Source organism: Hypoxylon trugodes, assembly GCF_022578975.1.
Source record: "Hypoxylon trugodes strain CBS 135444 unplaced genomic scaffold F4822scaffold_12, whole genome shotgun sequence".
Taxonomy (NCBI): Eukaryota; Fungi; Ascomycota; class Sordariomycetes; order Xylariales; family Hypoxylaceae; genus Hypoxylon; species Hypoxylon trugodes.
Window position 1 is genome coordinate 476082 of NW_026250027.1, and position 12165 is coordinate 488246.

General features: G+C 43.4%; 4 protein-coding genes across 4 annotated transcripts; 2 read left to right on the top strand and 2 right to left on the bottom strand.

The window, feature by feature from the left end:
* Positions 1 to 241: 241 nt before the first annotated feature.
* F4822DRAFT_434999 (uncharacterized protein) lies at positions 242 to 1887 on the bottom strand (the record flags this gene model as incomplete). The annotated part of the gene is made up of 2 exons (XM_051462108.1): positions 242 to 1778; positions 1838 to 1887. The coding sequence occupies 2 exons, from the start codon at positions 1885 to 1887 to the stop codon at positions 242 to 244; spliced, it is 1587 nt and encodes a 528-aa protein (XP_051308850.1).
* A 1286-nt stretch (positions 1888 to 3173) lies between these two features.
* F4822DRAFT_440765 (uncharacterized protein) lies at positions 3174 to 4748 on the top strand (the record flags this gene model as incomplete). The annotated part of the gene is made up of 1 exon (XM_051462788.1): positions 3174 to 4748. The coding sequence occupies one exon, from the start codon at positions 3174 to 3176 to the stop codon at positions 4746 to 4748; it is 1575 nt and encodes a 524-aa protein (XP_051308851.1).
* A 1622-nt stretch (positions 4749 to 6370) lies between these two features.
* On the top strand, positions 6371 to 8930 carry F4822DRAFT_91881 (uncharacterized protein). The gene is made up of 2 exons (XM_051464163.1): positions 6371 to 8263; positions 8323 to 8930. Exons 1-2 carry the CDS (start codon positions 6766 to 6768, stop codon positions 8835 to 8837), a joined length of 2013 nt encoding a protein of 670 aa, XP_051308852.1. The 5' UTR covers positions 6371 to 6765; the 3' UTR covers positions 8838 to 8930.
* Positions 8931 to 9523: 593 nt separating this feature from the next.
* Positions 9524 to 10709, bottom strand: F4822DRAFT_440766 (uncharacterized protein; the record flags this gene model as incomplete). The annotated part of the gene is made up of 2 exons (XM_051462789.1): positions 10095 to 10709; positions 9524 to 10041 (listed from the first exon to the last, which is right to left on the bottom strand). The coding sequence occupies exons 1-2, from the start codon at positions 10447 to 10449 to the stop codon at positions 9524 to 9526; spliced, it is 873 nt and encodes a 290-aa protein (XP_051308853.1). The 5' UTR covers positions 10450 to 10709.
* Positions 10710 to 12165: the final 1456 nt, after the last annotated feature.

The window sequence follows — 12165 nt, forward strand, 5'->3', positions numbered from 1 at the left end:
TTTGATATGACCAATTATCCGGTATCGACGTACTCTCGCAAACGTGCCTACCCTGCTGGTGGCACTATCTTCGAGAGCCAATTGAGGATAGCGTGATATTTTGATGTGGATGGCCTGAATACTTTATTGCTCCAGTATGGTGGGTTGAGGTCCTAGGTGGATGCTACAAGGAGGAGGTGAGAAGTAGCTCGCGTTTGAATTGACATCGTATTCCCACACTTCTTATAAGCCTCGGCCTCGTTTACGTAGGGGAAGTAGGAAAGCCGGTTTTGTCAGAGCATTCAGCCGGGATAAATTCTTCTCGAATATAGACGTGGTTTTGATGATCGCGCATAACGAAGCCGGTAGACCAGCCGCGCATCTCCTTCCCGTCTACATTAATAAACGTTGATACCTTAGATTCTGGTATAGTAAATCGTATCCTCATCTCGTCGTCTGGAAATTTTAGATATAAAGGAGGACCAGTGGATTGTCCGAGATCGTTCAATACGACGCCGTGCTCTATTTCGATAACTCGTTTTGCCATCGCAAACATTTGACCCGCCTCCCATAGATTCTCTCGTGGGGTACCAAGTACTGTAGTCAATCGTAAGGCTTCTAGCCGCATGCTGAAATCGCGACATTTCGTTGCAGTGCAATGAAGTATCGGCAAAAATCCCGTCTCGAAGATAAATTGTGGATCCCGTTTGGCGGCAGGGACCCGAGACGACTCTGGAATGGCTGCATCGAGCATCAAGAATGTATCAAGGATCCGCCGGAAGCCGATTAGATGCGAATCGAAACATAGCTCGTCCGGCTCAAAAGCTATTTCCAACCAGATTCGGCAGGTCTCGTATCGTGCTGACAAAACGGCACGAGACATCACTTCAATGAAGTTTACCCCTAAGTTGTAGTTCTCAATGGCAGGGGTCATGGGTAGCGTGGACCTAGCATCTAGACTCTTAAATAGAATGTGCCATTGACCCAAGAGGTACCTAATATCGTCCTGTTCTGCTAGTAGCTCGGGTGGCACTGCCTTGTATCGTAAGCTCCCAAAGCGGTATCCATCTCCTTCCCGGACCACTCGTAATGTCCTACTCAATATGATATCCATTGCCGCTTGTGCATCGGCCCAAGTTTGAAAAAAGTTCGGCAGAGGGTCATCTACACAGACTAATTCGGGGAAATCGTTGCTTCCTTGCCCGAAATAGAATGGAAATGTACTTAAACGGCGAAATACTGGGACCAAATGCTCTCTAGCCCAAGAGTAGTTGACATTTTCCAATAGAGCGATTCCGTGTTTACAATGTTGTATAGCAGCATCTTTATTGGATTGCAAAAACTCGATGCAGATGAAGAGAATACAAACGAGTAGTACTAAAGGTTGGTCATCGGTTGACTTCAGTTCGCGAATGGCAGCATTGTAATGTTGGAGCGCAAGACTGTTACTTCTCAGTTGTACACCTGATTGGGCGGCAGCTTCGGCCTGGAATTGTTCGTATAATGAGCTGATGGCAATAACGGAGTGCTTAACCGCGGGTTCAAAGTTGCTGAATTGCATAACTAGATGAGTCCAGAAATATGGATCCGTTGCTCCTGATAGGTACAAGGCTGTTTTCTCGTAGAAGTATTGTAAAGCTCTTCCTTCACCTACGTGATCAACACACGAGAGAAGTTGGCGTGGGCGGTGCCACAGCAATCCCGGGGTTGGTTTGGAGCCATAGCCGTCACACCTACGGCCAGTATTGATGCAACGATTGCAGTGTGGCTTGTTCTCGTCGCATTTAACTTTCCGTGCTCTATTAAATGTTAGTCCAAATTTCCGATTGGCTGCTTTCCATTTATATGAAGTACATACTTGCAAGTAAGACATCCTGTCCTAACTTTACGACTCCCTTTCCGAGCCATTGGTACGGGAAAGGTGAAAAACGTGTGTCTGACCCTTTAACTCGTCGAGCTCTAATTCGAATGGCCCACTGAGACCGAGCCGTTCTTCTGTGCACTTTGCGCTTGCGTATGAAATATGATCTTGATATCGTACTCGAGTACATCGAGATGATGGGAACTTATGGTAGATATCTTGATATGAGATGTACCCCTGCCATAATGGCTGCAGTAATAACTCCACAGTGGGACTTGCAAGGATAAAGTCCGAGCAGGCCAATCATCCGCAGTTTAGTATGTGTGCCTCAGGCAGAATAGGCACTCAGATTCCTATGAATCTTGAACTTCTGAACCTTTAATACATGCTGGAATCGTTTCAATTCAGCTTCTCGCCTTGATTTGTCGCAAATACGTCAAAGCAATAGTTTGAATTTAGTATATATCGCGCCGCTTTCCGCTGCGAAGACCTTTTGCAACGCCCTTCAGCTCAGCCATCATACAATTTCAGTAATGCTTTTCTGAAATGAGTATGGCGTCCCCTAACTCTGGGGCTTGGCGGGCCGATCCCAAGAGCTCCAAGGCATAGGGAACATCGAACGGTCTGATTTATGCTAAATGTAGGGTTATGTGTTAGTTTCTACACGAAATACCAAGGTAAAGATAGGGCGCCGAATAGCAACTTAGTATTGATGGTGCTACCCTAGGTAGTGCCCATTACTCACCATCTACCGCATGATTGTACCTACATTAGTGAGGTCTTCGCGATTGCAACCACGTAGCCGGGAATCTGGTTGACCTATCGGTGCCGAATAGTCGGGTCCTTGATAGACTCATAAGCTGTCAAGCGCTTTTGGTACGTCCATCTCCATGTTCCACGTCATATTAATTAATGCGTTATTAAATAATCGGATAAGTCTTCCGAATTGAAAAATCACGTTGAAGAGTTGAGTGTGCCTACCTAGGTACAAACAAGGAACTCTTGGATTTTTCCCTCTACGAAGGCAGCACGTGACCGCAGTGAGATGATATAATCATTGATTGATGCATAATACCATAATACTTTACTAATATCGTAATACACAATGATATCTATATAAATACAAATATCCTTTTATGCACTTCTTTCAGTCTAAATCTCACTCTATGTCCTCACAACATGATTCAAACAATTTCCTTCTGCTCATAAAGATGAGAAATGATATAAATCAGCAGCGAAGGCCCGCAATTTCTTCTATGCCGACCTCAACCAGATAATATCTGTATACCTCATCCCACAAATATAGCAGTTATATATTATTCCACAATTCAGCATGTATGAAAATCGTCATGGCACGGAGTATCCTCCTGTTCCCCAAATAGCAGCGGCCGTTCTATTCAAGCGCCGTAAAAAGAAGGAAGCGGCAAGTAAAAAGGTTGCCAATGCTCGTAGGAGTAGCTATGCCCTTCGCGGAAGCCCTATCTCCTGTGGGGTGAGTGCGGGAGACAGACAGTCGCTCTGCACGGCCCGATTTCACTCAGCACCCTTAGGATTTAAACGTCAACAATATGTAGGCAGTCAATTGCAGACTGTTTGTGAGCAGTGTGGCAAACACTGGCATAAAAAAATCACCAATACGGAAGGTATCCAAATAGAAGAAGTTTATCAGGAACCTAAAGTCGCACAAGCATCGATGGGCATAATGAACAAAAATATGGCCCCCATTTCAATGAACATCCATGATGCGATATCCCAACGAAATCTCTCATGGCCATTGCCTACATTACCTGGGGTGATTCCAGAGCCCCTTCCTAGTCACTGCCTTCCTCCTGAATACCAGGTAACCTTGCCTGATGACAGTGCCGATTTCCAGCCCCCAGTGCCCAATTATTCTCGCCCCTATAATAGGTCAATGAAGAAAAGGAAGCGAGTAACCCGCACTAACCATCAGGTTGCTCCCGAGATACTATCAATGATTCTTTCTAACGCGATGGGCTCGGAACCAAGATGTGCATTTGATCTCCTCTTATCTGACTGGAGTGCGTGTAAAAAGTCATCTTCTGGGCCACTAATGAGATCTATCATCTACACAAAAGGAACAATTAGTAGCGCAAGTTCTCTATGGGAGACTTTTGAGCATCACGATAAGGATCACATTCTTCTTCCCACCAAGACACGCGATGAGCGCCTCGTGATGATTAATCAATTGTGCCACAACGAGGTCGTTAAGATATTTTTTCGGCAGAGTGCCCAGGTTTTTGAACTCGGTCCAGACTCATTACCTGACAATATTGGAGAGGAATCCTTTCTTGATACTTGGGAGGAGGCTTTCCCTATCCGCGGACGACGCTCACGGGGTATCCTTCCGTTTGATGATGATGATTTCCGGCCCCCAGAGAAAAGTGCGCCGTTTGGCACACCTCATATCTACGACCTCTTAAGGCACATTGTTATCCGTTCGCCGTTGACTCTGTTGGATCTTGATGCCCGTGGCTTGGTTGGTCCTAAGGCTAAGATTGGTTACGCTAACTTGGAAGTTCTCGACATGGCAATAGACCTCGACCGAGCCTCACCGTTATGGGTTTCTTGGTCGCAGATGCCAAGCCTCGAGAGTGTTATTCTGGATCTTCGCATATATAGTAATGAACTCAATACTGAACGCGGGTGCATCGGTAAGCACGAAATTATAGAGAGAGCACAAGAAATGGGTCGCTGGCTACGACTCAAGTTGCTCGTTATCGCCGGCCTGCAGAGCTATATGTTTGAGACTAGTTATAAATCCTATACCATGGAACAAATCGAAACTGAAGATGAATTGGGGTCTAAACCCAATTGGCTCAAGATTTTCATGCCAGCGCTTCGACCTGGGGGAAAGCTGGTACTTCTTGATCGTTTAAACAATGAGTAGTGCCAATACTCCCGGCCGTCGCTCTCGGTCTACATATCATTGGTGAATTATTGTCCATAAAATTCGGGACTTACGGATAGATAGTGCGTAAGATCCTGGTAGTCTGGAAATAATCTAGACCTATTCGAGCATCTTGTGGATTGGGGTGAGTTGGGCAACTTGCTATCTAATTGACCAACCACGTCTGCTATGCAATACTAAATACTAGGCAAGGAAGAGTCGAGAGGCTTTCACTTCTGTTGGATTATGAAGCAAGAGACTGAGTCTCACCCCTATTCTTCGTCATTGTAAATGTAGTTAAGCGGAAAACTTAGATTGATCCATTCCGCTTATAGCGATAAAACACAGCTAAGATAATACCATACTGAGTTTTGTCATTGTACTTTCCAAATGTTATGATGTTTGTGTGTCGAGACAAAAATATATGCGTAGAAAAGCCATTCTATTTATAACTAAGTAGAGAGGCCTGAATGATATAAAAACAGTGTATGGGGCTGACTTGTGCTGAGATTGAGTAGTTCATTCTTTAACCATATATCTGTATTAATGCTTGTATGGATATGTGCAATGCATGTATAAGGAATAAAGGCGCCGGGGGCTTCATGTAGTCCTAGCTGTTATGGTATAAAGGCTGGGGTTTCCCTCGTCGTAATTTTGAAAGGAATAGTAATTAAACTGTCTTTTTCTCGTACAAAAATATTGTGCTCTATCCTCTTAGGATTCACTTAAGAACCTGTTTAGAATGAGTAATCTTTCTTCAATCATCCCGCACCATCAAGGGGGGTACTTACCATACTTCTTGTTATATGTAAGATTAGAACTCGTGTGATCCTTCTTACGTGCAGAGATGAGCTAATGTTGGATCCCATATAGTGCACCTTATCTGCGACAATTCACACTGTTGTGTGTTACGTGAGCAATCCCACGACATCTCTTCGCGCATTTAGTGGCCCTGGAGCGCCGCCGCCGCATCCGCTCTTAGCGCACGTTTATGGTGTGAAGAATGTCTATACTGGCTTTATTAGGCTTTATGCCGCCTATTACATTACCAACGCTCAGGTGTACGACCTTGCTATCCTGACTTTTGTCGGAGTTCTTTTCTTGTACATCACTGAGGTGTTCGTGTACAAAACCTCAAGGCTCCGTGAGGCGAGCATCCCGTACGTAACGGCAGGGGGTGGCTTACTGTGGATGATGCTTCAGCGGAAGTGGTACTTGTCGCAGTAACACAAGCTACGTACGGATCAGGGCAACGCTTAGGTGGGGAAAGATGGGACGATCGCCGTAGGGCTCGGGCGTAAGTCTTGCGGGACGGAGATATCCGGCGTGTATCTCCACGTCGGAAAGCGGAATTTACTTGCAGGACCCCTTAGCTACTATAACGCCAAGAAACTAGCACGTCGTGGAGCTAATGGGATTTTGACAACATCTATATGGTCGAAGACAACTCGTCATTTTTATGCTCGAATCAGGACACAGCTCGAGGTTGAGCTGGATGTCGTCTCACGTGGCTTCACAGTAGTCGTTTGGTGCCACCGCACACGATCGGCGTCATGTAGGGCGCCGCCATGTAGGTTGTCGCCCAATTAGATGCCCTGTCCATCTATTATTCGCAGGATATGGATTTTTTTTTTTTTTCGATGCCCACCTTCATAGCTAGGTAGGTACCCTATGCACACAGGAAGCACCACCCAATACCCAGCTTTCTGCACTTTCTTAGCACTCCAGTGCTGGCTTACCCTTGCGCATTCCCCGCATAAATCTCAAAACACTGATAGGTAGTACCAAGAAAGGTGTAATACTTTTCATCAGAATTGACGATAGTATTGATGACTCGAGCTCTGACCACCCTCAAAGTGAGGCCGCATCGTGGTGGGCTTTTCTATTCGATCTTCTAGAGCCCCTCCGTCCAGTCTTTTCCTGACACATTACCACCTCTTAAAACTTATATGTGCCTTACGGTTCTGAGAGACCACTCCTTATTATTGATTTAATTTTCCTAGCAACGCTCATTACCATGTTTTCGCGCTGGTCGTTCGCCGCACCCATTCGCCACGGAGAGCCATCAAGTTATCAAAAGGACGCTCGCGGACATCGTCGCGGCTCTTGCGACCATTCCCGCGATGGAAAAAGAATAGGATTCTTCGACATCGATACAACCGTGAGCCGCCGAGAGTCGATTTTTGCCACTGTAAAGGAGAATTCGCAGCTAGATCAGGCGGTCGAAATATTGAAGCAGAAATTCCCGACTGGCAACCGACGCATTCCAGATGACGCTCAAGTACAGTTCTTCTGGGACGACAAACGCCTAGATGGACCTGATATTCCCAACGAGGCCCAGGTCCTAACGTATCGTGTACTGAAAGCGGGCGATGACGGCTCCATCCGAATTATCTGGCAAGGCACTGGTCTAAAGCTCCCCAAACCCCAACTCGAAGCAATCGCCCGTGGAGTCGCAGAAGGAAAGACCGTAGGCAGTATTCGCGAAATCATAGCAGAGCTATTGCGAGCCTCCAACGAATCTAAAGCACACCTTGTCAAAGACGCCAACCAAATCATAGTCGAGGCCACTGGTGGCTTGAGACCGAGTCCCCTGCAGGGAAACAGCTGGGAAGCACGTAAAGTGCAGAATTGGCTTTGCCGTTATCTAACCATTGACCTTGTGCCGGTCGGCGAGTTCTTTGTTCTCCATGGATTCAACGAGAAATACGTCTATCACAAACCTACTCACACAGAGGTACCGAGGATTAAGGGTTGGTTAAAGGATCACGTCTTCTCGTCGGTGTACATCCGAAGACCGCGCCGACGCAACATCGGCATCGATATCGGTGACATCAAGCTGTTCTACCGTGGGCGACTAGCTAAGAGAAGTACCCACATCCGCTTAGGTAGTGTCATCGACTTTGAGGTACCTCGCGCATTCGAGAATAAGTTTCTCCGAATTGAAGCGTGGCTAGTACCCCTGACGGAGACATGCATCGTGTGTAACGACGAGAAGAGAATTTCGGAAATGCCGAATAAGAAACGCATTACCTCCTCTTGCAAGCATAACTCCGAGATGTGCAAGGGTTGCATTGCTCAGTGGATTACTACCAGCTTGGACACCACCACTTGGGATCACCTTCGATGCCCCGAGTGCCCTCAACTCCTTACGTACGAGAATGTCCGAGCATTCGCCAGCCCCGAGGTATTCCAGAGATATGACACACTTGCAATGCGAGCCTTAGTCTCAAGCATCCCGGAATTCGTTTGGTGTTGCAACCCCCGCTGTAGCTTCGGCCAGATTCATCCCACTGGCTGTTCCCGCGCGAAATGCCACGAATGTAAGCGCTCCCTATGCGTAAGACACAATATTCTTTGGCATAAAGGGGAGACTTGCGAGGAGTATGAGAGACGCCGCCAAAGGAACCAGAAGAACAACGAGGCATCCGAGAAATGCATCCAGGAGATCGCCAAGCCATGCCCAGGATGCAAGAGGAATATTTTTAAGTACACTGGATGCGATCATGTTACGTGTAAGTTATCCAAATTAGTATCACAAGCAATCCTCTAGTTAGCTAACGTGTGGTCAAAGGTACCTGTGGCCACGAATGGTGCTGGCTGTGTTTCGGAGAGTACTACCGCGATCAGCGCGAATTCCTACAATGCCGTCACAAGATGGAATGCGAATACCGCAGAAACCCACCGGGCTACGAAGGAGGCAGAGCATTTATGCCTTTCCTCAACATCCCCGGCGAGCAAGGACACGCTCGCCGTGCGGCGCCACCACCGCCACCACGACGACAAATTCAAGTACCGAGAGGCCGACGGGAACGACGACCGTTAGAGGAACTCTTACCAAACCAAGGAAATATCCCCCATCTTCCTCCTATGATGGACCGCGAAGAAGCCGATCGCCTACGCCGTGGAATGTATGGAGAGAATGTTCCGCCTAACCTTCATCAAAACGATGAACTCCGAGGGCAGGGACGAGGTCTCGCGGCGCGAGATCAGATGCTACTCTTTGAACTTATGAATGAAGAAGCCCTTGGACTTGAGAGAGAACGCCGGTTTTATGAAGGACTTAGATTCGCACCACGCCATCGATAAGGAAGGGAGCAAAACTCGTTTCGTCATCGGTCTGCGGCCTACAGGTCGTAATATTCAGGGACGGTTCCCTCTTACACAATTTCCTGAGAACGATAAGAATACGTTTCTCATCATTAGATAACTCGCCTCGTGGCACTGATTTACGGAATAGGATGGCAAGGCGCCTGGTGCTTACGTACCCTTCTGATGTTAGGGTTATTGGAAATTTCACACGAGATGGGCGAATACCCTCCGGGTAGAGGGATTTCAACTGCGCTTTTGAGCGCAACATGGCAGAGCAACTGCAGCATAGCTGGCATATGCCTCTGTATACGACTACTCGCTCATATGTGGCTAATGAACGCTATCACTTTGTACTAATTAGGGGCCTAGCATAAGCAGATAAAGAATAATACATTGCTAAATGATATTTAATGTTTAATATGATAGGGCGTGTAACTCTAGCCTCCCTTCCTCCCAATAACCGCTCGCCGCGTCACTGAAATCACCACTAGATGTTCATCCTAGACGACAGACAGCGACAGGCTACCAGCAGCTCATCGCCGGAGACTTTCTATATTACCTACCTAGGTTTGGGAGGCATTGGGAACCCCCAATCACCTTAAGAAGGGACCTAGACCCAATATATGAGTACAGCAAGGCTACGAAGACAGGGGAGCTACCCATCAGCGTTTACTCGCATGTTTCTACGCCGCAGTAAGGTTTTCACGAGTTTCTTGCCAGTCTTCCCAAATTAACCCTTGCTTCGGTATATACTCTAGGAGGCGCATCACAGTAGGCGCTACTACCCCTCCATTCTCTGGTTCGAGCCAGTCAGTGGGCCAGCTTAGGCTCGGTCCTACCTCCTCGAAGCCAAGTCCCAGCCAAAGCTCCTCGAGGCACTCGTCTTCTTGCACCGCCTCATCGTACAAATGCTTATAAGCTTTGAAATGAATCTTTGCTTGGTTGATACTATGGGAGGCTATGTCACGTAGCACAGTCATGCGTGGCCATGCCAGCAGCGCTTCCGAGTCTTCCGCTGCCTGATTTAGCAATTCCTCCATTTTCCACTCATGCTGTTCGAGGAAATCTTCGTTGGGTCTTCCTTTCACAAAAGAGAGAAGTCTCATGCCCGTAGTATCTGCGAGACTCTTTAGATGTTCGAGTAATGCAATTATGAATACCTTTTTCTGGGGACACTCTTGCACGTAAAGGTCTGTAGCAACTATAATACGTTGGTATTAGTATGGCATCAAATTGAAAATGGCACGAACTTACATAGGAAGTCACCGTCAAGGACTAATTGATTGGTTTCTTGAAGCTTCTTTAGGAGAGGATGTGTCGAAATCTTGTTGGCTATAAGGGTCTCTTTTTCATCGGCCTCGGGCCACGCGACTGTAATTCCTTGCCGTAGATTCCACTGCAACAAACACCACCCCACATAGACCTTGAGTCCATCTTCCAGGTCGTAGGCAATTATGTAGTAGTTCAAACCCTTGCTAATTTCTTTCACGTGATATTGGTAGAGCTGTTCGAATTCATCGTGGCCGTAAGCCTCTCCTAATCCTTGTAGCTCTAGATGAGTAATTAACTCTGCGTGATCAGCCGTGCCTAACTCGAATTCGATAGTCATGATTTTTCCGTGTTTATTCCAGGTGATTTTTATATTTGTCAAGACAATTTAATTACAACTCAGGGCAAATACTTGCTTGTTGTTTCAGGCGACGTTCGTTGGGATGGGGTATCATATTGTTAGTAACTACAGTGGAAGTGTGTTCTTCATTTTATATTCCAAGTTGTAGGGGATGTAATTGAAACGTATATTGATCTTTGTTCTACGGGTAAACACAACAAGGGCTTTGTTTCAGGAATAATATAATTGTTTATATGGGCATTCCATTATATGCAACTCAAAATGCAGAGACACACGCTGGCCTTTCATGCCATCAATCATCTATGGATGTCTAGCTCGATGTAGGCGTTTTTAAAAATGTTAAAATGAGGCTCTAAATGTGTATCGGCCAAGTCATCCACGAGGATACACATTCTTTATACGGCGCCGCAAGTCTTCAAACAATGAATTAAATTCTTGCAACTCACGAGGTACTAGGCGGTTTATTTTAAGAGCTATGTTAATTACAGAGTGTAAAAACCCTTATTTGCAAAGTGTTTACAGAGTGCTTGCCAAGATTCCTCTGTCACCTGGCAGCAGCTGTCCACCTTAATGTGACGAACCTATGCCTTAGGGAGGTATAGTTTTTACTGGATTTGATTAATCCAGGGTGTTTTGGTTTAAAGGTAATAATATTAATAATAAGTTAAATAATTAAGTATATTTTATTTGTTAAAAAGGTTTAAAATTCTTTTATTATATTTATAAGAATAGTTTTAAATTAATAATTAAAGAATTTTAAAAAAAAATTAAATATATAAGAGATTTTTAATAATTTATGTAAATATTTTTATTTATATTTATGTTATAAATCAATTAATAAGTAAATATTTAAAGACTTAAAAAGTGGAAATATTATGATTAGTCATAAATAATTATTAAAGATTTAAAAAATCTATTAGATTTACCAGATTATTTAAATTTATATTTAAATAAATAAATTACTTAAATTATAATAATATTAAATTTAAAAAAAAGGAATAATTATATAAACCATAAATATTTTTTATATATTTAATTATTTAATCTTTTATTAATATTATTATTTTTAAATTAAAATATCTTAATGTTATGAATTAATAATATTAGGTAATAATTAAGGAATTAAGAGTGGAAGTATCTTAAATTAATTATGGAGGAATTATAAGGGGATGTAATTCTGTTTATTTATATGATTTAAAGTGATTTAAATAATCTATATAATTTAAATAATCTGGAATTAAATTAATTAAATCATAATAGTAACAAATTTTAAAGAAAAGAAAAGAGGAATAATTATATAATTATAAATATTTTTTATATATTTAGTTATTTTTTTTATAATTATTAATTTAAGATAAGTTTTTCAGGTATAATAAAAGAATTTTAAGTCTTTTTAATAAATAAAACTTACTTAGTTATTTAATTTATTATTACTACTGTTATTTTTAAATTAAAACATCCTAGATTAATCAATCCAATAATAATTATACTTCTTTAAGATAAAGATTCATCACATTTTAATAACTTTTTAATCAATATTAATATTAAATTAAAAAATGGTATAAACCATTTACAGGATATCCTATTATTATTATTAATTAAATCTTCTTTTATCGTATTAATTTTTAAAAATAAAATAATTTTTTTTTATATTTTTTAAAAATTATTTTTTAAGGAATATTACAATTAAATATA

Bases quoted from the DNA above. Each gene is read 5' to 3' on its own strand.
- F4822DRAFT_91881 (XM_051464163.1), top strand. From the start codon at position 6,766: ATGTTTTCGCGCTGGTCGTTCGCCGCACCCATTCGCCACGGAGAGCCA. The intron at 8,264-8,322 runs GTAAGTTATCCA...GTGTGGTCAAAG, and splicing joins TGGATGCGATCATGTTACGT to GTACCTGTGGCCACGAATGG.